Source organism: Passer domesticus, unplaced genomic scaffold (genome assembly GCF_036417665.1).
Source record: "Passer domesticus isolate bPasDom1 unplaced genomic scaffold, bPasDom1.hap1 HAP1_SCAFFOLD_44, whole genome shotgun sequence".
Lineage (NCBI taxonomy): Eukaryota > Metazoa > Chordata > Aves > Passeriformes > Passeridae > Passer > Passer domesticus.
The window spans coordinates 1,466,829-1,493,965 of record NW_026990160.1 but is presented as its reverse complement, the minus strand read 5'-3'; the positions used below and the strand labels follow the sequence as shown (position 1 = coordinate 1,493,965).

Here is a 27,137-nt window from a genome sequence, read left to right as displayed (position 1 = left end):
CACTGGCCCTGCTGCCCAGCCACTGTCAGGGCACAGGACAGCAGGGCAGCAAAAAGGGAGCTCAGCAGGAGCATGACTTGCTGGTGGCAGGCTGGGAGGCAGCACAAGCAGTAGGTGTACAAGAAAATCTACCTCTGCTCCTGAAGACTGGGTCAAATCCTGCTCTTCAGTCAGGGCTGTGGCTGCCTCCTGCTTTCCAGCCCTGAAGTGCCTCCATCGAGACGCTGGGCAATGCAAACATGTTCTCATCTCCTTTGGTGGTTGGGGAGTGAATTGAGGTGGGTGAAGCTCATCTCTGGAAAAGAAGATAACTGTGAACAGGGACCTGCAGTGGGAGGGAGGGACACCTGCACCAGCAGCTCCTGCTCAGGATGCAGCCCCTGGCTGGCTGCTGGCACCTTGAACTGAGAAATGCTTTGATCCAGCCCTTCCCAATCCAGGCTGGAGCAGGTCTGCTCTAAAGGCAGCCCAGGGATGACACTGAGCTGCTGCAGCAGCTGCAACTGCTTGCACTGAGGAACTGCAGAGGACAGGGATGAACACCCTGTGGGCATGCAGAAAGCACAGTGGGAGAGGAAAAGACAGAGAAGGCAAGCAAAAAGGGCAGATTTGAGACATCCAGGGGCAGACCCAGCCAGTGACAGCCAGCACAGCCCCCCCAGGGCCCAACAGCAGAAACTCTGCAGCTCCACCAGGTATTTATCAGGAATGTTTCCCTGACACTGCTGGGGGCTTGGCTGACATTTTCCAACACTCCCAGGGGACTCAGGTGGCATTCCCCATGCATCCAGACATACATACATGGGCTGTAGTGCTGGGATCCTGCCAGACTCCATCAGCCTGGGGCTTGGCGAGGTTTCTGCCAGCCGTCCAGAGCTCCATAACTGTTTTCTCTGTCCCAGGAAGCAGGCAAGAAACATTTTTAAAAAAACCCAAAGCAAACCACAAGAGGGAAACCTAAAAATCCTTCAACAGCTCAACCCTGCTCTAGTTATTTCTTTAGGGACAGCTACCACTCTCCAGCTGAAATGCTGGGCTTTTGGAGAAAAAATAAAAAGCAAATTACATGTTCACCTCCAAATTTAAAAGGATCAAGGTAAGAGAACCTTTCAAACTACAAAGGATTGCCCCAAAGGTAAAAGCTTTGCAAGAAATCTCTAGTTCAGACCAGGCTGACAGTTAAACAACTGGTTCCTCTGGTGGGGAGAAGCCCTCCTCTTTAAGGTAAGCAGTCTGAGAGTTGAAAGCAACTGTTCTGTCAAACCTCAGGCTCCCTGGCACAGCCTGCCTTGCCTGTCCTTCCTCTTCACTGATTTACATGCAGTGCCACAATGGCCCAGGTTCAGATGTTTGGTGCCATTCAGGGAATTTGGCATTGTCATTTCCTTATGTTTTAATGTCAGTTTCAATCCTTGCAACCACTCTTCAAATGCCAGCTTTCCTTTCGTTGACAGAAAGCTCAAGGTTCCCAGAAGTATTCTGACATCCCCTTTTGTGCTCAGAGAGATGCCATTTCCAAACAGATGTTTCCAAAGTTAACAGCATTTTCAAGAGTAATGCACTAAAGTGGCCCTGGATTCCAGCTCAGACCAACGACATTCTGTGCCAGACACTGAGATTACCACCCGTGAGGCACGAGCTGTTTGTGCCACCCATCCCTCCTGGCCTTCTCCACAGCAGCCTGTGCCTGTTTTCCCCGGCAGAATCCCTGTGCCCTTTGCAGCCTGCCAGGAGCAGCTGCACAGAGGCACACATCTCCCCTGCACTCACCAGTGGGTTTCTCTCATCCCCGAACACGCCGATGAGAACATTGGTGCGATGCGCGCCCAGCGCCTGCACTTCCACCAGCACCGGGATCTCTGCAGTGCTGTGAGGCTGGACAATCCCACAGGGCTTGGGGCTGGAGTAGAGCACAGCAGCGTCCTCCTTGCGTTTCTGCAAGAGACACAATGAAATGCAGCTTCAGAGGCACCTCTGAAGAAACTTTACACTCCCTAACATCCACCGCAACAGCAACTGACACACGTGTTTAAAAATGCCCAGGACAAAGGTAAAAGACACAAACAAGATGCAAGAATTGTAGGCTTAGCATTCCCAGGGCATCCTGCAAGGAGGCTGCTAGCACAGGCACTGGTGTCTGTGGATGCAGCAGCTTTCACAACCCTCTAAGATCTCCCACAAGAAAACACCCTGAAGACTAGAACATCAACTGTTCCCTCAGCAGGTTAAACTGCATCCTCAAGTTTACATTCGGGTAGGATCCTGTTCTCAGCAGATCTTTAAGACTGAATAGAAACCAGCAAGGTCATGTCCAAATCCTTTTTTCCCCTAATAAGCTCCTCAAAAATATTTGAGAGGGGGAGGTGGATGGGATGCCAAACCTGTTCAATGAGCCCGTAGCAGCCAGGCAGGTGGCTGGGATTCCTAATCAGGAACTTCTTCTCGTATGGCACCTTCAAGAGGCACTCATCATATTGCAGCACGTGGGGGGACACTTGCAGCTTTGGAACGAGACATCTGGACAAAGAGATGAGCCCAGGGGAATTAGAGATACTGAGAGAATGGAGAACATTTACCCCCAAAGATTGTGAAATGGAGCATAACACATTGGTCACTGTCAAATGGACATTGAACAGCCCTGCAGTGATAAATTGCCTTCTACATCTTCCTGCTCCAACAGGTCTTGTTAAGCAGGGGCAAACCCTGAGAGGCAGCACCCAGAGGCTGCCAAGTGCCCCAGGCAGAGCACTTTGTCCCACAGCTGCCTCAGCCCCTCCTTTCCCCAGGAAGGCTTGCAAGGACTCCTGTAACACTCCCAGTGATCCATGAGCTCTAGGGGAGCCTTCCCAACAAGGATCAGAGCTCACTAATGCTCAAGGAACACACAACTCCAGTGCCCAGGAAAAATGACTCCCTTCTCTGCCATGGTGCTGTTGCCCTGCCTGGGAACTCAGCTGCTTGCCCCAGCCTTGGAGGGCACGGGACACCAGCTGCCCTCCAGAGTGGCTGATCAGCCCCTCCCAGGCCCTACAGCTCCCTGGCTCCTTCCCTCCACAGCTCCAGGCACTGACTGTCCCCAGCCCCACCTGCTTGACAAAATGCCAGCCCAGGCACTGCCTGGATGGCTCTGCCTGGGAGAGGGAACAGCCCCAGGGAACTGCATCCCTCCTGGCATTCCACTGACACCCACAGCAGCACAGCAGGATGGAATTCTGCTGCAGCAACAACCACTTTTGCTCTTAGCTCTGAGAACATTCAAGCTCAGAGTGGGAAGCAGAGGGAAGGAGAAAATCTAGAGCTAAGCTGCCACACCAAGGGTTGCTTTCCCCTCCTGAGACCTTGCCCTCAGCACTCTTGCTGGCAGCCACTTCCCCCCTGCCACGTGCCCTCATGAACAGAACCAGAGCCTGGCTCTCAGCAGGCTGCTTGCTGTGTCCCAAACCAATGCACGGTGCTCGCACCCAGCACAACTCCACCTCTTGCAGCAAGAAGGAGAGGAGGCCCTGGGGAAATTTGTTCCACCTCAAGCACCAAAAGCCAGGCCAAGAAATGATCTCATTCCTGGTGCCTTCAGAAAAGGGCCCGGGACCCTGCTGGGCTGGGAGCAGGGCTGCTTTTCACCACAGGCTGCTGTCCAAGCTCTGCTCTTCTCATGCCCAGCCGGCACAACATGAGCTCATGATCCAGCACTTCTCCTTGGCAGCTGCAGCCAGCAAAGCCTGGGCAAGGCAGGGGCTGGGGAGACCAGGGAAGGGCTGGTACCTGGCTGTGATGACCAATGATGCCACTCCCTTGCCAAAACCCTCCAGATCCACCAGCATTTTCCGGTAGAACTCCATCACCGAGTTGGAACACAGGGTCACCTGGTGGAAGAGAAGAACAGGAAATTCTTCCTTACAAAAGCTCATTATCCACGTGTGATATCCTCCAGTCCTTGAGGGAAGATTTTGTCTTAATTCTGCTGCTGCTCCATGTGTAGAGCACAGTCTCAAAGCAACAAAAGCCTTCTGGCAATAGCAGATGTGTTAAACACACCTTGCTATCAGGGCATAGCTCAGCTACATTAAAACATTAGACTAAAGCTCTATGAACCACTGTATTCAAATTAAGGGGCCAATTTCTCATCTGACTACAATGACATCAATGCAGAAGAAATCTGACTTGAACACAACGAGTTCAGCTTTACAGCAGGAAGCTGAGGGCAAAGTGTGGCCCAGCAGGTGCTGGGCAGTTCATGGCTGCAGAGTTTTTTGTCCCCACTGGAGATTCCTGCAGTGAACACAAATCCTTCTGCTCCCCAGGAGAGGGGAAATGAGACCAAGAAGAAAAGCTAACTGCTTTCTACAATGACATCCCTCTAACAGCCACCTTCTGCCCTCATCTTTGCTCTGCCCACTTGCAATCAAATAAATGGCTCTCAAGAACCCAAGAGTGACTTCCTGCCTTGACCATATGGTATGTGACCTCAGCATATGATTTTGGAAAGAAAATAGTGCTCCTTGAGGAACACCCCGAGTAAGGCAGCTGGCAGAGGCCTCAGAGCAGTGCAGATCTCTCACTCACACCATGCTCAAAGCTGCAGCAGAGCTAAAGCCCTCCCACACTGCAGTGCAGCTGCAGCCCTGGTGCTGAAGCGTCTCTGGCTGCACTCTGCCCGTACCTGGATGTCCTGGTGTCCCTGGGGCAGGATGGTCCCTCGGCTGGGAGTGATTGTAAACTCCCGGGGCTCCACATACAAGTGAATGCCCTTCCTCCAGGCTGGGTCACTGTGGCAGCGGATCTGATCGACGCTGTCCACGGCCGGCTGCGTGCCATCGAACGACATGCGGAGCTGGAACGTCACGGGCACCGGGGAGCTGTTAGTGAGCCGGCAGCACTGGGTGTAGGGAAAGCCTGGGAAAGGACACCAACATCCATTGAGGCTCCCATTGTGGCATGACTCCTGCTGGGAATGGCCTGGCACGATGAAAGTGGCACTGGAGTTCAGCTCTGGATTATCTGAACTACAGCTCAGCCAGACGCTGCATGAGGAATGAATCGTCACTCAGTTCCCTTTGACACAGATTGCAGACTGCAGCCTTGAAAATGCCCACTCCTAGCCCTGCTGAACACTGCAAGCTTCTCTCTTGGCGATGGGGAGGAGCTGTCTCACCTGCCCCAAACCAGCACCAGTGATCTCCCAGTGATGAGTGTGCACCCAGACCGAGCATTTCCTCTGAGAATTCAAGCTGTCAAATTCCCTGTTAAGCCTGCCAACACTCCCACCCTTTTCAAGATAGATAAACAGTGAGTCAGCATTGAGAAGAAGCTACAGCAAAAGAAAGTGAGGATGGAATCAGGAACTAGAACGTGAGGCAAAGCAGCCCAATGCAGCTTCTCTCTGCAGGATCCTTAAGGCATCTCTTGGTTTGGGCCAAGCAGACTGAGCACGAGACAGCTCAGAGCCCACTCAACTGGGGGCACACCAAGCCTTGCTTGGAGATTGGCAATGAGGAACCAGGTCCCACCTCACCTAACAAACGGGGACATCACACCCATGCTGCTCACTGGGATTGCTGCCTGCAAGGCTTTACCCCACTGGAGCTCTGGGATTTGCTTTCCATGCTGGAAAGCCAGAGATGCAGCCACTCATGGTGGGGATGTCCTGCAGAGCCCGGAGAGCAGCCACAAGCTGCTCTGCAGTGGACATCTGGCTGGGCTGGCCAGCTCTGTGGGGAGGAGACTTCTCCCCAGGCCTGCTCACCAAGAGGCACTGGAACACAGATGGGGAGAAAAAACAACTGCAGCTGCAGCCCAGAGCTTCTCTGTGCCCATCCCAGTGAGCACTGCCAGCTCCAGCAGTGACTCCAGCAGGGAGGCAAGAGAGGCACAACAAGGACAAACACAGATGGCAAAACCTGCAATGAGACTGAGCTCACCGCACGCAGACAACAGTCAACAGTTCCAAAGAAGCAAAGATACAACAGCTGCCTTCAGCTGAAGAGACCTTAGGAATGAAAGCAGATCCAGCAGGATCAATCTCCTGGTTCAGAACCATAGTTCCATTGGTTGCCTTTCTTGTTTCCTTTTTTCAAAAAGGCAACTTGACAAGTGCCTCCATGGTGATGCAGGGTGGGACAGAAGCAGCTCAGGAAAGGCAAGTAGTTTCCTTAAAAAGTTCATGACCTTCCTTGTTCTGGGTTCAGGCTTGGTAGTGAATGCTCCCCTTGGTCTGGGAAGGGGGATAGGGGTTTTGGGGGTTTTGGCCCTGGGGGTGGGCTTTTCCCTCGGGGGTTTTTGGCAGCTGTGGCGTGATGCCGTGGGCGCTGTGCAGTGGGAGCTGAGGCTGGGCAGGGAGCGGAGCTTCCCTTCCTCCCGCTCGGGGATGGGAGCTCGGCCGCGTGCTGCTGCGGGAGGTTGTGTGCTTGGCCTGGGACTGCCCTGGCTGCAGCTCAGCCTGGCACCCACCCTGCCTGCCTTCCCGGCTGCTGCCTGCTGCTCTGAGCCACTGCCCACATCCCCCTGCCCTCTGTCCCTCTGCAAAAGGAGCATTTCCCTCCTTCCCTCCTTCCCTGCCGCTGCCGGCTGGCAGGGGATCACTGCCCTGCCAGAGCCCACAGCTCCTCCTGCTGGGATCCTTACTGCACCAAAGGGAAAAAACGGGACTTGGGAGCTGGCAAACGTCTGCTCTTGTTCTCTGGGCTCTCCTGATATAGTCTAGGAAAGAACTGTTATTCCTTTCCCCATCGTTTGAGCCCTGTAATTTCAAAGCTGTAATAATTTGGAGGGAGGGGCTCATCTTTCCATTCCAGGAAGATCCCCACCTTCCTTGGCAGACATCTGTCTTTTCAAGCAGGACAGAGACACCAGAAAATACTGACTTTCTCTGCCTTGCTTCTATTTGATCTGACAATGGCCAAATGCTCCCTGCGGCACCAGCAGCCCTGCAGTTCCCACCCTGAAGAGGCTGCTGGGGCAGAGCAGGAGCAAGGGATGCTTTTCCCTTGGAAGGCACAGATCCCTCCCGCTGTGTCCCAGCCCAGGCAGCACTCACCAAAGGAGATGTCCCCGAAGTTGAGCTCAGGGAGGTCGAAGTGCAAACTGGGTCCAGTGACGCTGCCCCTGCATGGCGAGGACAGAGCAGGAAATGCCTTGGTTCAAGGAATTGCAAAGCTCCGGCTGGCGTGGCTCGGGGGCACAAACCTGGTGTCAGGGCACCGTGCCTTTCAAACCAGCACACACCATGTGCTCAGCACAGTGCCCCTGGGCACAGGAGGCAGCTAAAGCCAAGTGGCCAGCAGCCAGCAGCCACTGATGGGCTCTGGGCACAGGGCAGGCAGGAAAAGCCCCCGGGATGCTGCTGGTCCCATGAAGGACCCTGAACACACAGCCAGACATGGCTCCGGGCCTCAGTTTCCCCATCTGCAATGGGATGGGCATCAAGGTGTCCCCACAAACTTCTGTGACCAGCCCTTCCAGCCACAGGTTCCTGCTTTGCTACTTCTTAGCTGTAACTGCTGTTCCCATGGAGGAGCTTTCTCAGCAGAGTTTGACCCACACCATCATTACAGACACAGTTCTGACACATGAACCCAGGGCAGCCCCAAACATCCTCTGAAAAGAGCAGCAACACTTCTACACAGGGCACAGATGAATCCTAGAGGAACGGACCAGCTTGTCAGCAGTGCAGCAGCTGGCACAGCCAAGAGCAACAGCTTCAACAACCAAACAAGGGGGTCCTGAATCTAGCACAGCACCTCACCTGTCCTTGAACTCAGCAGACACACTGCAAAAGTCACCAACACCCACTGAAAGCAGCACTTGAAGCTGCACAACACTCACCAGTTGATTTCATGGCTGATGCCAATTCATGCCCACTCTGCCTTGTGGTTAAAAATCCAGGCCCAGTGACCTGCGCCTTCTGTTGGATTCACAGCACTGCCCCTGGCTCTGCTCCACACATCTCAACAAGAGACAACTGCCCTTGCTCAAGGAGAAAGCTGCTGATGCACAAACATCCCATCACCAGTTTGGGGGAGGGACAGAGGAGAATCATTTATTGGATGGTGGAAGGTTCCCTCTTGATCTCCAAAATAAAAAAGCAACACTTTTCCTCCAAAAACAAAGCCAGCATCATTCTTTCTCCACTGGCGGCAGACCTACTCACCACTTTTCCCTTGCTAAGTAATAACTTCCTTGTTCTTTTTCATCCATCTCCCTCATCTTACTGCTATCATCCAGTGCAGATTGCTTTCATTTCTTCACTGCCTTGCCCCAGTGCCTCCCAAGAGCAGCAGCCTAGCTCCAAAGCTGCAGAGCAGCCAGCATCAGCTCTCCTGCTCCCACTGCATTATCCTAGCAGCCCATGGCTCAGGCTGGCAGGGACAAGGCCTCGTGCTGCTGTGGTGCTGAGCACTGAGCTCTGCCTCCCCTATCATCACCCCTTGTCCCTTCTGCTGGGCCAGGATGATCTCTTGCCATGGCACCAGCCCAGGGGATGGTGCCCAAGTCCTTGGCACAGCTCCTGCTGCACAGTTCCCTGACTCCCACATCAGCCCTTGCCTGGCTGTGCACAGGAGGCACCAGAGCCCTCTGGGCACAGCAGCAGGGAGCACAGCTTGTCCCCCACAGCATGGCCATGAGAGGGGAGGTGAGGCTGCTGCTGCCCATCTGGCATGGATTATTGACAGAAGTTTTTAAAAGCACTGCTGCTGCTGCAGAATGCCCCAGGCTGGCCCATCTCCAAAGCCCTGGGGGCCTTGCTGGCTGTTCAGCTGGGACATCCCAGAGCAGCCACTGCCCAAAGCTGATCCATCCCACTGCCTGCCATGGCCCAGGGCAGAGGGAGATCCCTGCAGGGAGGAGTCATTCCAGCTCCAGGTACCACACAGGGCAGGAGGCATCCTCCCACTAAAGCAATGCCAGCATCAGAGCAGAGATGAAGACCTCAGCAAACACCTTTTCTCTCTGCTCCACCCCAACAGGGGGTAGCTGGGGCATGTCCCAGAGACAGCTGCAGATGTGCCCACCAAGCTCCCAGGGTCCTTACCTGATGGTCAGGATGGCAGGCGTAGGAGATCCAGCCACACTGAACCGGAATTCTTCCTCAAACCTCCCCAACACGGTGGCACTGAAGGAGATCTGGAGAGTCTGGCTCCCACCTGCTGCAATGATGCCCTCCTGGGGTGCCAGCTTGAAGCCCAAGCCCACCTTTGTGGCTGAAGGGATGTAGCTGAAGGGAGCATCAAGAGCTCCTTTGTTGATCAGGTTCACCTGCAACAGCAAGAAAGCAAAGTGGAAATCCATGTGGAATCTTCCCTTCTTGGGAGTTATTGTCTAAGGATGCAATGAACAGCCAGAAAAGGCAGAAGATGCTTTGTGCTGCTGAATGGCACAAGTCAAAAGATACAAGAGGACAAGTTCTGCCTTTGGGTTTGCATGCAAAGCAGTGGCAGCTGCACAGACCTGCAGTCACCCTGGGGTTATCCCATGGACACAGAGCACTGCACCTCTGGGCAGCATCACCCAGCTCATGGAGACCTGGCCCTGAGAGCAACGTGGGGTGATTGCAGCTGCCTGGTGAATCAGCACTGAGCTGCTGCTGCCCCAGCCTGCACAGCTCCAACAGCACCATCACCTCAGTCACCTTTTCCCACACCATGGAAACAAGACATTGCTAATGAGGCATCAGCAGCAAAATGTACACACAGCACCATCTTTTGGTAAGAAAACTCAGGGTGTCTTTCTCTTCCCCAGCCAAGCTTTTGAAAGTGTCTGGCATGATGCAGTGCCTCATTTTCTACCTCTTTCAGTTGCTCTCTTGTGGTTTCTTTGCAAGTTAGCTCTATTGTGGGGGAAGCAAAGAGGAAGAAAAATCCTTTACTTTATTTCCAGGAACACTTTTCTCTTTCCAGAGCCAGAGATGCACCAAGGCTGAAGTGTGGGACTGGTCAGCAAGGGACAGAACTCCCAAGGCTTTCCTGGGACTTCCAGGAATGAGCAGGAGACCCTTGACTGGAAGCTGTTGGCAGTGGACTGAAGCTCAAAGGCAGCCAGTTGGTTCCAGCTGCTTCTGCAGAGCCCAGTCCAAAGGTGCCTTGTGTCTGGCACTGCCACAAAAGCCTCTGGACATGCAGCTTTTGCACCCAGTGCTGGTTTCACCTGCCAAGGCCTTGTTTTGCAGGAAGCCTCCCAGCTGATCCCTAAGGAAGGCTGCCCAAAAGCAGGGGCTGGGGCTTCATGAACAACAGACACACCTTTCTGACCCCCCAGATTGGACCAGCACATCAAATATTCCCTGCTCACAACTGCCCAGCTTGGCAGGAATTCCACAGCTCCACCAGGCTTGCTGCTGCCTCAGGAGCCATCAGCATCCATCCCCAGCCCTGCTGCTCACCTCACAGACATGGGGGGTGTTGACAAAAATGTCCCCAAGCTCCAGAGTGTCAGAGCTGAGCTCAACCAAGGGTCCTTGGCCTTCCCCTCTGAGCTGCAGGGGCAGCCTGCTCTCACGGCCTGGGGAGAGATGTCCATTTCAGTACAAGCATTCCCTCTGTCACACTGTCTTTTCCAGGCTGCCTCAGTGCTAGTCCCTGACTCTGAGCTGGATGCAACCAGCTCCTGATGCTGCAGGAGAAGATATGGACCCTTCTCTTCCCTCAGCAGATATCCCTTGGGGCTCACTTCTAATTTCTAACCCATTTCTCGGGCTGGTTTCCAATTTCAGCCACCAGTCTGCTGAGTTTAAAACACCTCTGCTGTCCTGTAGTGACAGGCCAAAGAGTAACAGGTATAAATTGAAAGGAAATTTAGGTTAGATATTAGGAAGACATTTTTTCCTGTGAGGGTGGTGAGACACTGGAGCAGGTTCCCCAGGGGCATTGTGGAGGTTCTAGTCCTGAAAGAGTTCAAAGCCAGGCTGGATGGGGCTTGCAGCTACCTGATCTAGTGGGAGGTGTCCCTGCCCATGGCAGGGGCCTTGGCACTAGATGATCTTTAAGGTCCATTCCATCCTTAACATCCTAGGATTCTGTGCTTTCCTTCCCATGCACCTAGAGGAGCTTGGAAATCCATTCAGTGAAGGCACAAAGCTCATCCAGAGCTGGGCAATTACCAAACTACCTGGCCCAGCAGCACAGCACTTTGTTGCCCAAGTCCTCACCTTCTGACCCTCAGCACTGGGCTCTGTTTCCACAGACTGAGAGCTGCAAGGTGGCAGCTCCCACACAGGGAGAGAAGCAGCTGCTGGCCAAGGCTGCTCCTTCTACCAACAGCCTGGGCTCAGTGGGGCTCAGCCCCCTCTGCTCTGGTGCTGTCTGGCCAGTGGGAGCTGATCCAGGCTCAGGGAGCACATTTCTAACCCAGCTCCTGCCACCTGATGATGGATCCATGTCCAGTGGAGCCATCCTGGAGGCCAGGGGCCTGCAGGGGCTTAGTGCTTGTTCACTGAAGCTGCTCTGCTCTGCAGCTCTCTGGCCTCTGAGGAAATGCTGGCAAAGGCATGGCATGAAAACCTCTCCCTGCACTGCCTGGGCTGTGCTGGGATCAGGAACCCAGACACAGCACTCTGAGCCCTGGCCTTGCACGGGACACTCCCTGGGAGCTGCAGGGCCACTGGGGATGTGCCAGCACTGCCCTGCTGGCCAGGGACTCTTCCCAGCACTGCCAGGGCAGCCCAGTGGGCTCAGGCTTGCACCATGGCTGCACTGAGGGGGAGAAGCAGGGCAAAGGAGCTGTACCTGAGATGCTGCAATAAGCCATACTTTGATACTCCACTGCTTCCAGGGGTTTGAAAGTCATCTTGATTTTGGCCAAACCATCCGGCTCGATTTCTCCCTCCTACAACAGAAACAGCAAAACATTTCTCTTCAAACTTCACATTTCTTGTTTTCAACCATCGTCCTGTAAGCCTTTGTTTAGAGCATCAGTGATGAGTGAACAACACAAGGAGCCCAAGGAAACCCTCCAAAGGCAGCTCAACACAGTGCTGGAAGCTCTCAATGCTGGTCAGGTCCCACTCTCCACAATTTCCTACTGCTCTGACACAAGCTCTTGCTCACATCATGCTGCTGTCAGCTGCAGTGGGATGTAACTGCCAATGTGCACTGGTGGCTCTTCACAAGGAGATATCATGATCCCCTCCCCCAGAAATAAAAATATTAGTTTAACCTGTTTTGAAAGAAAGCAGAGGTTGGGATTATTCTGGGCTTTACTCCAAGGGGAGAAGGGATTTTGCACTGTGCAGACACCAGGCATTCATCATCTCTCACAATGCCAGTGCTCAGAATCAGGGCTCTGGCTGATGGCAGCACGTGGCAGTTGGCTTGCAGAAACAGAAAAGGAAAAGGTTTTCTGTCCCTGTGTGCAGGAGAACTCAAAAGGCCCAGTGAAACCTTCCAGCCTTGTGTCCAGGCTCACAGATGGCACTGGAAGGCAGACTCAGAAATAGTGCAAGGCGTGGTTACAGGACGCCATTGGCATTTCTGGAATTAACCTTGGGCTGAGTTTGGCCTCCTTTTCCAGCCAGCCATTGCCAGCTTCAGGTCAGTGTGTGAGCTGGCAGTGCTGCAACAGCCTCTGCTGAGCCCCACGTGTGGGGGCAGCCCCTGCCTACAAGAACTGCTCCCTGTGACACTGCAGGGGCACGCATGGAGTGCCCTGAGCTCCAGCCCTGGCAGCAGAGCTCGGCTTTGTCAGGCTCCCAGCCCTGCCTTGACCCTCCAGGGCAGAAATGCTTTTAGCACTTTAGCATTTTTAGGTGAGATCTGCAGCTGCACCAGAAACTCAATGCCCTCCCTCCCAGCATGTGGGGCCAGCTGAGGATCTGCCAAGTGACCACAGCCAGGGTTGGAGTGGGTGGGAGGAGGAAGAGGGAGAGGAGGAAGAGGAGGAAAATGAAGTTCTCAGCTATCACTTACCATTGGCTCAATGAAAGAAACGTCATCAGAGAACATGGGGTCCTGGTGCACCTTTGCCATCTCCCCCGGGGCCCTCAGGCTGGCAGCACGATCTTCACAAGAGCCCTTCTCCTTCCCTGTTTCTTTCTCCTCCATTAATTTTTCCAGCCGCAGGTCTCTCTGTGACTGCCCAAAAAGACTCTGCCTGCAGCCAGAGGAGAGACAAAGCCAGCAGGTCGTTTAATACGCTACAAATTTGCAGAGAGAAGTGTGAGTGCAGGAGAACAAAGCACCTGGGGAGGAGCAGCAGTGTGACAGATGAGCAATGCCACGACTGACTCTCACCATTAACAGACCAATATCATGTCTATAGGTTAAGAAAAGGGTTTTTTACCCCCTGAGTTGTTATCAAGGGGCAGCTGGGTTTGGGATATTTGGGAGGGTCAGCTTGTCACCATGGTGACATCTGACCTCCAATCAAGATTGGAGGAAGTGAACTCCACCACAGGACAGCGAAGAAGGGGTCGATGGTCAGAATTTTGGGAGAGGCTAAAGGGTTAAAAGGCAAAACCTCCATTGTGTGGGCGAGCACACCTGGGGAAAATCCTTCCGTAACATCTTCTCTATCCAGTCTTCTGTTGTATTTTTGATAAGGTTTAATCAACCTTTCTAAACTTAGGAAAAGTGAGTGGCTATTTCTCACAAGCAGCCGCTCCCCAGCAAGGGCTGACCCCAAGCCCTGGGGGTCTCAGAGGGATCACAGGATAACTTGCTGTTCACTGGCACAGCAGGTAGTTTTACTCCACACCTGCAGGCTGGCGAGAGGTTTCCAAAGCCAGAACCCCTCAAGGGAACCTCCTGGCTCAAAGCCTCTGCCAAAACTGAGGGACATTCCACCAGCCACTTCAAGTGGCTTTTCCTCCCACTGAGCTTCTGGGGGAGGCAGATAAAGATTATGGAGCAGGACTTCCCTGGGAAGGGGAGACAGAGTTGGGTTGCAGCTCCATGTTACCAGCACTGTGAAAAATGCCTATTATATTATTGCCTTTTTGCAAATATTAAAATGAATACTATATGTGTGATGTTGGAAAGTGATGTTGTATTAATCCTTTCTTACAGACCAAGGAATAATAACTGTTGAATTTGCAGTGTGGTTCTTTGGTGTGTTTTACCTTGAAAACATCCTGATTGAGCCTAAAAAGGGCACATTTTAGCAGTACTTCAATGAAAGCTACGCTAAGAAAGGGAGCAGTCAAAACTCTGAAAGAGTGCAAATGCACATTAGAGCAATACAGTGACATGGAAAGCCAAAAGGAGGATGCCATTTCCAGTCTGAAGGATCCAATCCCAGCTCAATGAAGCACCATGAACAGGAGCACATCAAGGAAGCAGAACAGGAGGTTTCTCTGTATTTACCAGCAATGCAGTCTGGGACTGTGGGTTGTCACCCATGCTGGTAACTGTTTGCTTGGCCCAGCAGAGAAACTCTGTGCAATGTGTTGGAAATAATTATGCAGATGTGTTGGTGCACTTTGGATTTAACAGCAGCAATCAGGATTGGTCACCAGGTGAACAGCTCTTGCCTGACAAACACAAGACTCTCTGCTTTGATGCTCAGGGAGAGCTCAGGGGAAATGTGCTTCTGCCCAGCAGCTGCTGGCCTTTGTGCTTTTGTACAGCCCCACTGAGGAAACAAAAGTTCCTGGCCTTGGTGCTTTGCTGCTGCTCAATCTGTCACTTCCAAGTGTCTTCTGGGGACTTTGGTGATGAATGCATCACACACAAAAATAAAGAGAACATCTGCCAAGCTGAACTTTGTTCACGTCAGCAGTGATGAACTTGCTTCAGGTTCAGCTCATGAAGGACCTATTGCTGCAATGATGGGCCTGACCAGTTCCCATTACCACTGGTGAGAACATCCCTGCTGGCTGAGGGAGAAGCCTTAGGACAGCAGTGCTTATGTGCTGGATGTGAGGCTTTGGAGAGAGGGGTGGAAAGACAAGGCCCCAGCAGCCCCAGAGCTCCTGCATGTGCTCCAGGGCTGATGCCAGGGCTGCTGCAGCTCTCTGCTGGGGCTCGGGGGGATCAGTGCCTGCTCTGGGCAAGGCACAGCATTTTGTTCTTATTCTTCTGCCAAAAATTTCACTGGAACACAGAAGCTGCCAGTTAAGGGAATCCCTGGCCACACTTCAGCACTACATTCTAATCCATTCCATTCCATTCCATTCCATTCCATTCCATTCCATTCCATTCCATTCCATTCCATTCCCACTGCTGCCCCATGTTACATGCTCCTGCCCTCAGATGGCAGGATGGCAATAACACTCCTGGGGGAGACTTCAGGGCTTGCCTGAGAAAGAAGGGATCTTCTTCTTTTGAAATTATCAGGAGAAGAGGATCCAGCCAAGTTCAGGACTCAGTTTTCAGGACTGAAAAACCAAGTGCAAATCAGCCCCTGCATCTCCTACATCCCACCCCGGGCTGTACCCACCAGACTCCTCTGTTCCTGCTGGAGCAGTCATCTCTCACACAGACCTGGCTCCCCAAGACCCAAGGACACAAGCTCTACAGCTGAACTTAACTCCTCTGAATTTCAGCCAACATCACTAAGCTGTTCCCTGAGCCCCCAGATAGAAGAGCTGTGAAGGAGACATCCCTGACATTGTAATAACCAAATGAAAATACCAGTGCCAATAGATGGGGCTGGCAAGCTAAATTTTTGGCCTTTTATCTGTGAATTGTGAGCTGTTCCTTAAGATAGTTCTCATCCTGTTAGAGCTACCCTTTCAATGAATCACTACTGCACCCTGACAGGCACTACCGCACTACTGACAGGCAGAAAAGATAAGGTATGGAGAGGGTTTGAATACGTTGTTTTCTTCTGCTTTTTAACTAGAGCCCTTTATATGTTTGTTTCCTTGCATGGCATCTAAAGGCAGGTCCAGATCTCCCAATGGCACCTGGCAATCCCCAGACACTGCTCTTGCTTTGAGCAGTGTGTCTGCTCAGATGATTGCCAGAGCTCCCGTCCAAAAGTTATTCTATACTTTTATCTTCTAAATCAGCCCAATTGCTTTTCAAATATTCACTAAATGTCTCATATTTCCTACACACCTGTGCAAGTACCCATGGGCATGTGGTATATTGATAGGCATTAGAGGAGCTCGACCTTCATGAACGTTCCCAAGGAAGAATTCATGATCTTTTGTCAAACACTTAAACCAAAAAGAAAAAAAAAAAACAGCAGAAACACAGGAACTTCAGAGTATTCAAAAAGAAATCTCAATGAAAAGGGGGCACAACCTTATTCAGAGATTTAAATCATCTGTTTGAAATTTTAAACTGGCTTTCAAAGGTTCATCATGGAACACAAGAGGTGACTGATGCCCTCAGCTGACAAGGGAAAGCAGATCAGCTTCAGGAACAGGACTGCACTGGCTGCCTGCAGCACAGCTCATGCTGGGCATCTGATGCAGGGATCCCTGCAAAGCCACGTGCATGTGGCCTCCCAGAGAATGGCTCTGTTTGGCTGACAGTGCTGAGAAAGCATTTCAGGAGCTGCTTGTGCTCAGCAGGGTGCAAGCCAGCTGCCAACATGTTGCAGCAGCCTCCAGGAAAGCTGGGACAGAGAAAGCTCAAAGGCTGCATCCTGCTCAGAAGACCGAAAGCGAGAGCAGCTGCCATCCATCCTGCTCCCTTCCAGCCAGGGCTGCAGGGATGCTCAGGCTCCTTTTGTTGCTCTTTCCCAGCCCTGTTATCACCCAAAGGTGTTTTGCACAAGGACAGATCCTCACCTCTGGGTGCTCAGCTGGAAACGAGCTTCCAGGTTCCCGGTGTTGCGGAGCAGCAGAGTCTTCTGGCTGCTGCACTTCACTGGACATGTGGAGAAGTCCAGCTGGTCAGGGAAGTCCAGGACAGCTCGGGCAGCAATGGCCCGAATTGGCACCACTATCCTTTCCCTTTCAGTGACACAGAGCAGCTCGTGGGAATAATCCTGCAGGAAAAGAAACTGCCTCAGCACAGGGCATTTAGTGCCGTCCCCATGGCAGAAGAAAAACCATTTCCTATAACCCTTCAAGGGCATCAAGTTACCTATCCCACCCTAAATGAACACTAAGCTCTACTGATATGTCACATTTTAGAGGCACTAGCGCACTTTGCAAAACCTATCTCAGTGGCATTAAGCTCTTCTGTCACTTGGTCATCCAGAGAACTGCCCTAGGCCACCATCATTTTTACTCTACATTTTAATGATGTTAAAGAATTCCTAAGTCCCTTCTAAGGAACATGGAGCTAGGGAACACAGGACATTCCTCTTTAGCTTTCTATATTCCCACTGTTTGTGAATAGGACAAAGTGTTCAACTGACTCGAAGCAGCAAAAAAAAGATGAGAAAACAGCTGCACCCAAAGAGATCCTGCACCTCTGGCTTGGTAAAGAAACATCAGCTGCCTCAGAACTCCCCTCCAACTTTGCCTCTCCAACCAAGTCAGGAGGAGAACAGTGCTAAGAGGCAGCAGGATGCTGCTGGAAAGAGCCTCTCTTTGTTTCCCTGCAAGGCTTCCTCCCTTCCATGCCACGTCCTCAACCCTTCGGTATGAACAAGCCCCCAGATCACAACACTGACCCCCCAGATCCCAGCACTGAGATCAGACTTGCCAGGGCCTCAGCACTGCTGTTCAAACCTCCAGGCAAAAGCACCTTTGGCACAAATGGGTGCCAGCTGACAGAGCAAGCACAGGCACAGGCATGAAGACAGAGGCACAGCAGCGTCACTGCCACGGGCTCTGGGCTCACAGCTCTGCCTGCAGCTTGCACCTGCCCTACACCAGCTCCTGCAGGCAGCTGTCCAAGTCCCTGCAGCTCAGCAACCTCCTGCTGACCAAGGGCACCCAGAGCCCAGGGTGCCTGTGCCAGGCCGGGCTCACGGGCACAGCACATCCTCTGCCCTGGCCCTGCAGCTGCACCATGCTCACTTGTGCTCTGGCACAGCACAGCTGCAAGGCTGCAGAAGAGAGGCTGGGAAAAAGCACCGTCCTTGCTCCAGCCCAGGGGGAGGCAGGGAAGCTGTTGCCAGGCAGGAAGGAGGAAAGCTCTCAGACCTCTTTGTTCCTCCAGTGTTTGCCATCATCATGAAACCCCTTCCACTGTACCTAGAGATGGCCCAACATCTACCAACAGCCCTCTGTCATTTTCATCCTGCTCCCTGTGCATCTTCCCTTGGCAATGCTCAGGGATGTGCAGGGAGGGGAAGCAGAGCCTGTCAGGCCTGGCTGCAGTGCCTGGCAGCCCGTGCCAAGCTGGGACTGGCTGCAGGCTGCCTGCCCACAGCCTGGAGCCAAGCTCCCAGCACGGAATGGGCTGCACCCAGAGTGCAGGGAAAACAGTGGCTTTGGAGAGCATTCTGTGTTTTGGCTCCTCCAGGCTCACCTTGTTCTCGCCGGGGCTGAAGCGGATGCGCACAGGGACAGACACGGCCGGCACCAGGAGACGGTAGGCATCGTTGGAGCCCATGACCTGGAAGTAAGGTGATCTCTCCATGGAGACCTTCACCACATGAGGAAACTGCAGGAAAGACATGAAACAATGATTTTGTCACTTGTGGAAACAGGATGAGAGGAGACCTGTCCATGCCCTGGTGTCATCCCTCCTTGACCCCTTTTCCAAAGCACTTTCAGCTGTGCATGTACAGGCACACAATTCATGAGGGTGAACTCAAATTCCTTCTGTCTGGCTCCAGCATTCTGACCAGGCCCAGTAGGGCGGTGCCTGGTGGGAAGGAAGGGCCGAGCAGGTCAGCACCAGCAGGATGGAGACAGAGCACCTGAACCATGTCATCTGCACATTCAACAAGGCCAAAAAACCTGCTGGCTCCTGCCAGCACACAGCCATGCAGTCGTGTTCCAGAGGGGGAATGTGCTCCCTGAAAGCAAACCAGCACGTTGTCCTGGGGGAAGGAAGAAATTCCCTTCTAGCAGATCAGGTTTGGGTAGGGATGTTCTGGGGATACAGTCATGCAGGCAGACCAGCAAGAAAGGAGACCAAACACTGTGGCCTTACTGGGAATAAAAGCAAACCTGAAAAGCCAAAGAGGGAACACAGCAGGACAACCCCTAAAACAAGGAGGTGGCAAAGAGAATTTAAATGGGCAGTAAAGCAGCAAGGAAGAGTCATAAAACCATGAGAGCAATCAGCTTGCCAAAAGTGACAGAAACACAGACAGCCCTGGCCTAGGTTTCTAGGCCTAGGTTTCTTTGAAGCCCATATCACTATGGGCTTCAAAGGCATTTTCTGCCTGGAGAAACAGGACCAGCAGTGTGGTTCCAATACTGAAAGACAATTTTGGCTCTCCAGGGATTCTTGCTGCCTGTGCAGGCAAGCTGGGCTGCTGGGCATTCCTGCCTGCAGCCATCATGCCAGGTTCTGCCCTCTGGGATACACAGACACAGCAAACAAGCATTTTCTAGCACATAGATATCATCAACCAATGAGCACCAAAATGCTCTCAACAAGTCTAAACCAGATGACTTTGACTCCCTCCTGTCTCTTTTCACCAGCCCACTCTTGGCACAAGCCTCTTTTTAGAAAATGTTTCCCGACTGAAATTCCAATGGTCTCCGTTTTCCTCTTTACAGTGGAACACAACTGCTGACATTTTTCAACTTTTCCCCTTAAAGCTCTCTTGGCAAACTGCAAAACAACCACAATTTCTACAAGTGAAGGTGAAAACCTCCAGGAGCACATGGCTTTGGATGTGCTGTGGTTCTCCAAAGGGAAAGCAGAGCACAGTGTTGCTTTTGGAAAAGCTGAGCAGAGCTGGATGAAGCTTAGCAGGAGCCTCAAGTGGCACCTAAAGGGCTCCCTCTGCTTCTGCTACGTCACTCTGATTCCAGGGCTGCTTCAGAACACACCTCCTGCAGTGCCACTGCCATTAATGAAAAGTTATTCCAGCAGAAAGTGCAGAAGACTCAGCCCCTGAGCTTTGACTGTGAGCTGCACAAAGGGAGCCCAACAGGCTGAGAGAGGCAGAGGAGCCAAGATTAACCAAGGAGACACAGGAGGTGGTAAACACTCAAGGCAAAGCACGAGAGCAGATAAGAACTGTACAGGCCTCAACACTCCTACCAATCCAGAGCTTTCAAGAGAAGGCACCTCCTTTGGGACAGATACCGTCAACACATGGCCAAAGTCAGGGAAGAATTCCCAGCACAGGAAGGTTTCCACCATCTTGCAGAACAAAGGTGCTGAGACATTTTCTTCTGGACGTGCTGCAGCAGATACCCTGCTTTGCTGTACACTTCGGGAATTACAGCTCTCTCCTCTTCCAGCACAGTGTTAAAGCTCTGTAGAAACCTAGGCCAGGGCACTGGGAATATTTCTCTGTCTGCTCTGGGCTGTCCTGACTCCGGGGGAGCACTGACTTTGACCCTCACTCATGGAGAAACTTTCCTAGATGTCAATATAGGCTAGAATCCACAAAAGCGTGAAATAGATTAGAGAGAGTAGTGTAGGTGTATCACCTGCTGAGAAATTTAGGTTTTGGGATTTCTGTGGATAGAAGCAAGATGGAGGGCACAGGGTGTCATCCTGAGTTTCTTCTTCATGCTTCTTCTTCCTTCTTCTTCATGGGTTTGGGTGGCATTGTGTAATTGGGAAGAAAAGTCCGCATTGCATGCTTCCAGGGATCAGTTATTGGCTTAAAAGGGAAAATAATCCAGGTGTCCTTTCTGAATTGGATAGCTTAGTCTTAAAAGACTTTGTAACAAGAGACTGTTAGCCATTTTGTGCCTTGCTAATGACAAGCTGCCGAACTCATGGTTGTGAGACTGTTTTACTGATAAGAAATAATAAACACCTTAGTCTGAACATGAACTACCATCTCGAGTGCCTTCAATCCCAACCCAGAGAAACTGATAAAGCTCCATATCCCAGCACTTACCTTGTCCACATTCATGAGAGACACTGTCATTTCAGAGACATCATGAGTGTTGAAGTTCTGAAATATCACCTCTGGTGGGGAAATCTGCACCAAGTTCTGCTTTGGGGGAGCTGACGGCAGCTGGAGACGCGAGAGAGAGCAGGGACAGCTTCAGCTGCTGGGAGGAAGGCTCATGAAGGACAATCTTACACTGACCCCAGTGAAGTGCAGACTCTGGGGGGAGCACATCTGCCCAGCCCACACTGGGCAAACAGTGGCTCACCCACCTCTGCTCGGAGCTGATGGAGAGCTGCTGGCCACGCAGAGCAGGCTCGAGCCAAGCTGCACTTTTGACATGTATTTCTCCAGCTTTCATTCTCCACAATGCCAGGCAGCACTTACCTTAAGCACAGCCCTGTGCCCATGCGGTCACAGAGCTCTGGGGCACTGCCTGAGCACTCATGGAGTAAGTAAAACCCATACATTTACATCAGATTCCATGGGAAACGATTTTGCAATGTCCTTCACTCTGACACAGGGAAACCAAGGCCCACACAACTGCAAATACCTTTTTTGATCTAGAACTTAGGCACCAGTAGCAGAGGAGGTGTGAGAGATGAGGTGATATTTGGCTGAAGCCAAAAGGTTATCAAGTTAAGGAATGAAAGTTGTTGATTCTCTGTGTTGTTTGGGGTTTGGATTTGTTCAGGTTGGTTTCTTGGGTGTTGCTGTGAGAGGAACAGGGTTGAAGACCTGACCAAAAGGAAGCAGGGTGAGAGGGGAGGGGACAGACAAACTGGCGTTTGGAGGGAATGGAAGTTCCCAAGTACCCATCCAAAGGGAAAGGGGACAGAACAGCCCTCACCGGGTATAAAGGGGATAGAAAGATTGCCATTTTCTCAGAGGCTGTGTTTGTTCATCTCTAGGAGGAGGGAGACACGCCCGGCTCAGCTGAGTCCTTACTAATAAACAGTTTCCTTTTGCTTCAATGATTTTGTCCCCTTTCATTGTATTTAAAAGTGAGTGCATTTCTAACAGAGGTAAAGGCAAAAACAAAGTAACACAGAAGTTAGGAAAAAGACAAATGAAGTGAATGCTGAATGAGGATAAGGTTCAGTTATTTTCTCAGCAACTTGGGTAAAAGTAGAGTTGGTATCTCCTTTTTCCATGAGCTTTAAATAGGTGCTTTCTTGTAATTATTGCTACCTTACTTGATACCATTGTAGAGGCATGTCTGGAATGACACAACAGCAGCAAATGCTTCTGGAGCAGAGACATTACTTGGAGAAAATTCTCCCCTTCTGCAGCCACACTGCTGTCACTGCAGAGACACCAGCAGCTCTCCCGTGTGACTCCAGGGCAGACACAGCCTGCTGAAGGGAGTGCCTGCAGCACACTGTCCCCCACTTGTGCCCTTCCCTGAGGTGTTCCCAACGCCCCTCTCCAAGGCAATCCTTAACCAGTGTGTTCAATGTCTCTTGCTGCCAATTCACTGCTCAGCAGTGTGATAAATGAATGGGATTCGTGCTAACAATTGTAACTATACCGATATTTTAGAAAATATATGTTACAAAGTCCTAGAGGAAAAGGATATGTAATTAGTGTCACAAAACAGATGTTTTCAGATGTTCATGAGAAAATTGGAGACAGGATGTAGTGTGAGATAAGTAAAATCCCAAAACGGAATAGGCCTCGGGATAATTAAAGAATTGGCCTTGAAATGGACAAAATTAGGATGATTCTAGGTGTTTATGAAATAATATAGCTTATTTTTGGAATATAATGCTGGCTTCTATAACACAAGACCTGGGACGCATGTGCAGCCTGTGGGGTTGTTCAAAGGACAGTGACGATGAGGAGAAGCCTTCGTCGGAAGCAACCAGTGAAAAGCCAAAAGACCCCTTGGAAACAAGCTGAGCATGCACTGTGCAGTACAGTGACATAGATTTCAATAATTGAAAATAGGAGGAGATTTACAAAAAATTGTTGATGAACATGGATTAGCATACAGTATATAAGTTGTGTTTGGGTTCTTTTCTCTTTTGTACGGGAGGCAGGGTGAGAAACCCCCCCATACCCTGATTGTACCCCAATCAGTTTTGCTTGTGCTTTATCCTAACCACTGCCAAATTATTTTGTATCTATTTGATTACATTTGATTGCATAATTTTATATAAAATTGCTGCTCAATTTAAATTGCTGATAAATTCTAATTTGTGGTTTATTAAATTAGACATATAGGACCTCATTCATAACAACAGCCCACCTTGGTCACCTACCCTTTTGGACTGTGCTTTCTACTGAGCCAGTCCTGCCACAAAAGCAGCTTGAAACACACCTCTAAGTAGGCACTGATCCACAGAAAGCACATCCACTCCCCTCTGCCCAGGGCCAGTCCCCTGCACATCTGGCAGCCTGCAAAATCTAACACCCCGTCAGGATCCAACACATTGTTCCAACCCAAAGCCGGAATGCCATTGGTTTTGCTAAATCTGAAGGAATTCCTGCAGGTCATGGGCCTTCCAAGGCCAACACTGCCACTGTGGAGGGAATCCTGTGACCCCGAGCGTTTGATGGTGACCACACCAAAGCAAGAGGTGGCTCCTTCAGCAGGAGAATGGCACATGGCAATGCTGTGCCTTTGTGTCCCCAGCCTTCCCCCATTGTTTTAGCAATGGCAGCCACACTCCAGCACAGCCCAGCAGCTGCAGCAGAGGTTATTTGTGTTGCCTCAGTGCACATCAGGACTCCCAGTCCACCACTGCCAGCAGCTTGCAATGACAACAGCACCTGGACACGGAGGTGTTTTGCTGGAGGCAAGCCTGTCACAAGCACACACCCTCTTCAAACTTGCCATCAAGCAGAAAGGAAAAGAGCAGGAAAAGGCTACCTTTGGACCAGTCTTGCTCAGGTCTAGCCATAGGCCAATTCTGGGCAGAATCCTCCCCCCAGTGCTGGCCTCCTTCTTTGTGCTGGGAAACTTCTCCTGCTGGAACTTAGAGGGAAGCAGCTGAAAGGCAAAACAAATTCAAAAAAAAAACAAACATATCAGCAAGAAGCTCAGAGATGTGCTTGTTCAGAAAGGCATTTCTTGAGCAAGTGGCACTGGTGAATAATTTGTGATCACAGCCACTAGGATAGTTCTGGAAGCCCTGGAAGTTACTTGCTGAAATGCATAGCAAGAATAAATTAATAATACAGGGTGCAATACACATACTCCAACCACATGGCTGTGGCCCATTAGTCTCTCTGTGATCTGATGTGACATGTTTGGGGATTTCTGCTCTTTGGCCATTTGTTTCCTCTTATGTTTCATAGGATTGAGGCAGTGACCTTTACAGAGAGCGGGAAGGAGCTCTCAGAACTGCCCCAACTCCATCCCTGCACAACACTCACAACTCACAGCCAGGAGACAGCACTGCTGGCTGAGTCCAAGAGAAGCAAGAAAGAAAAGCTGCACCAAGAGGGAGGTGCACAGGAATGTGTCCAAGTTTTAGCTCTCTCTGTTAATGAGCATTTGTTTCCTCTGTCTGGGCTGACAGAGCCCTCCAGAGAAGAAAACAGAGGCATCTCCTTGGCAGAGCCTCAGCACTGGGGCATCTTCAGCCAAGTGAGCTCCAGACAGCAAGGGACCTTGGTGGCCCTGACTGCAGTGCTGCCTGCAGGGCTGGAGCTGTGCCCACCCAGGAGCTGAGAGAGAACTGCTGCTTTGGAAGCTCTTCTGGCTGGGACCAGCCGTGGCTCTCAAGGCTCTGGGCACAGTTTGAGCTCTCCCCCCCACATGCCCAGGTGCCCAAGGGCAGGTTGGTCACAGCAGCACAGGGCAGTGCCCAGCCTGACAGAAGGAATTCCTGTGGCAAAGGGCAGGCACAGAAGCACATGCTGAGGGCTTCAGCTGCACATTGCTTTCACTTGGCTCCCGTGGCACAGCCAGGCAAGGCGCCGGGCTGTCCCTGAAACATCACACAGTGTTCCCTCCTGCACCAGGACAGCCCCACCAACAGCAGCACGGCACAAAGAGCTGGGCAGGGGCTCTGCAGCTTCCCAGCGCTGCTGGACAACAGGGGCAGGGACACCAGGGACACCAGGGCACTTGCCAGCCTGAGCACAGCCCCACTGGCTACTCACAGTGTTAGGCTGCAGTCTTTCCCTCTGCAAAAGACGAGGTGTTGGTGTCTTTTTTGGGAATCCAGAATCCATTTTGAAGGGAGGATGTCACAGAGGAGCGACAAGGCCTCAGCAAAACTGGAAGGAGAACAATGGAACTCTGAAAATCCAGAACCCAATTCATGGCAGACTCAAGGCATACACTACTGCTAAACATTTTATATCATTTGAAAGTAGCTAAGTGCTTGTTTGGCATAAGTAGCTAGTATTGTTAGGCCTCTAGTTGGACTTTATTTGAACTAGATGGCTCCCTTGTGCAATTCAAAAATGGATCTTGCTGAAACCTGGAGCTAAAAAGCTGAACATTAATAATGCTTAGAGTAGACACAGCTGCAGCTTAAATATTACTTAAAATCAGCTTGAGTGGGCCTCCTCTTCTTTAGGCTAAACACCCCCTGCTCTCTCAGCTGCTCCTCACTGGACTTGGGAGAGACTGCAATGTTATGGCTCATGGCTTAAATATTGCTATAAAGGACGTTTTGCCCACTGTGACAAAACTCTATAAAGAAGCTGAGAGCACCCAAGCCCACCCTTCCCTGAAAATGCCTCCTGACTGGAACTTGGGACTGGGAGTTCAGCCCCACAAGGGAACTTGAGACAAGATAAAGGTGACACTATTGTCCCATTAGCTCAGGTCTGGGCAGAAGTGAACAAGGCCAAGGGAGAAAAATAGATCCACAACAAAGCCAAATCCAGCAGCTGTCCTGAAAATGAGCACTGTCTGCCTTCAGGCTGGGCAGGTCATAGCCACAGACTCCTCTGCTGAGCCAGGTTTGCACACAAACCTCCCATCAACAGAGGGGCAGGAGGGAATTTAGGGTCTGTGGCACAACCTCTGGTAAGGGGCAGTGGACACCCATCCTCCCTCCCACAAACTGGCTCAGCTCTAAAACCCCCCACCCCCAGAAGGCCACATCCAGGGGACATTCCCATCAGGGGCAGCTCAGGGGGTGTCATAGCCCATCAAAGACCCCCAAAGTGCCCCCAGAGCCGTTCCTGAGCCCTTGCACCAGATGATTGCAGGCCATGCAAAGTAACACAACAGATCCAAAAATCTACAACCCAATTCATGGCAGACTCAAAGGATATACTGGTGGTAAAGATTTTCTATTATTTGAAAGTAGCAATAGACAGTCAAACTTGCCCCACCCCAGGGAGGTACCTGGGAGGTCCCACCTTGCCCAAATCTGCATTCATCCATTGGAATCTTACATTTTGCAATACCTCACCACTGAGAAGACCAGAAGAGGATTTTATGGTATGCCAATGGGATCCATGGAATGGTGATATTTTTTACTTAATCTGTCTCTGTCATTCTCTTTCTTCCCCCTCTTCCCAACCCCATCTCCACCCCCTTCACCCCCCCCCCCCCCCGCCTTTTTCTATTCCTTTCTCTCTCTTCCTCACATTTACTGTTCCATAAAATCCAGACTACTGACTTTGGCAAATTGCCTCGTTTGCACCTCAATTCAGAGGCCTCTCCCGAATAATTTTAATAACCAGATGATAACAACCCACGGAAACTTGAACAGAACTCATTCACCTTGAAGCAGTTTAAGCAATCACTATAGGGAAAAAAAAGTATAGATGAGTACATTTAGAAAATGTTGCATTTCTTCAGTGCAAAAAAAAAGCACAATCAGCAGACGAACTATTGTTCATCCACTCAGCTGTGCATGCCACTGCACTGCTGCACCAGAAGACTGGCATTATCCCATCCTGTATTTCCCTTTGGCCTTCTCTCTCAGAGTGCACATGAGACAAAACCAAACAGTTCAACTTTAGTCAATCTTTACCTTCAAAGGAAATTCACGCTCTTTTCCAGAGGCCAATGCTCTGCACGTTGAGGAATCCTCTGCAGAGTCCAATGCTCCGCGAATTGAGGACTCCTAGCAGAGGCCAATGCTCTGCACGTGCAGGATGTTGTTTGCAGAGGCCAATGCTCTGCACTTTCAGGAATTCTCAGCGGGGCACAATGCTCCGCGAATTCAAAGGACTCGCTGGCAGAGACCAATGCTCCGCGAACAATTCACTTGGCGAATGGCCCAGTGTAGCTGCCTGTAGGAGCCCAGGCTGCGCACACCCAGCCAGGGCCGCGTTCTCGGGCAATTGAGGCCGCGCCGCTGTCACAGACGCTGCCGCCTGCGCGGTTACCAGGCAACCGCGGCTCCCGAACC

General features: G+C 51.4%; 1 protein-coding gene across 1 annotated transcript; it reads right to left on the bottom strand.

Moving 5' to 3' along the window:
• Positions 1 to 1,179: 1,179 nt before the first annotated feature.
• On the bottom strand, positions 1,180 to 27,048 carry LOC135292699 (hydrocephalus-inducing protein-like). Its single transcript, XM_064406804.1, has 16 exons — positions 26,757 to 27,048; positions 24,922 to 25,038; positions 23,684 to 23,803; positions 20,815 to 20,934; positions 18,306 to 18,440; positions 16,670 to 16,869; positions 12,897 to 13,080; positions 11,718 to 11,817; positions 10,376 to 10,494; positions 9,029 to 9,252; positions 7,034 to 7,101; positions 4,661 to 4,893; positions 3,763 to 3,863; positions 2,382 to 2,517; positions 1,771 to 1,935; positions 1,180 to 1,233 (listed from the first exon to the last, which is right to left on the bottom strand). Exons 2-16 carry the CDS (start codon positions 24,991 to 24,993, stop codon positions 1,180 to 1,182), a joined length of 2,031 nt encoding a protein of 676 aa, XP_064262874.1. The 5' UTR covers positions 24,994 to 25,038; positions 26,757 to 27,048.
• Positions 27,049 to 27,137: the final 89 nt, after the last annotated feature.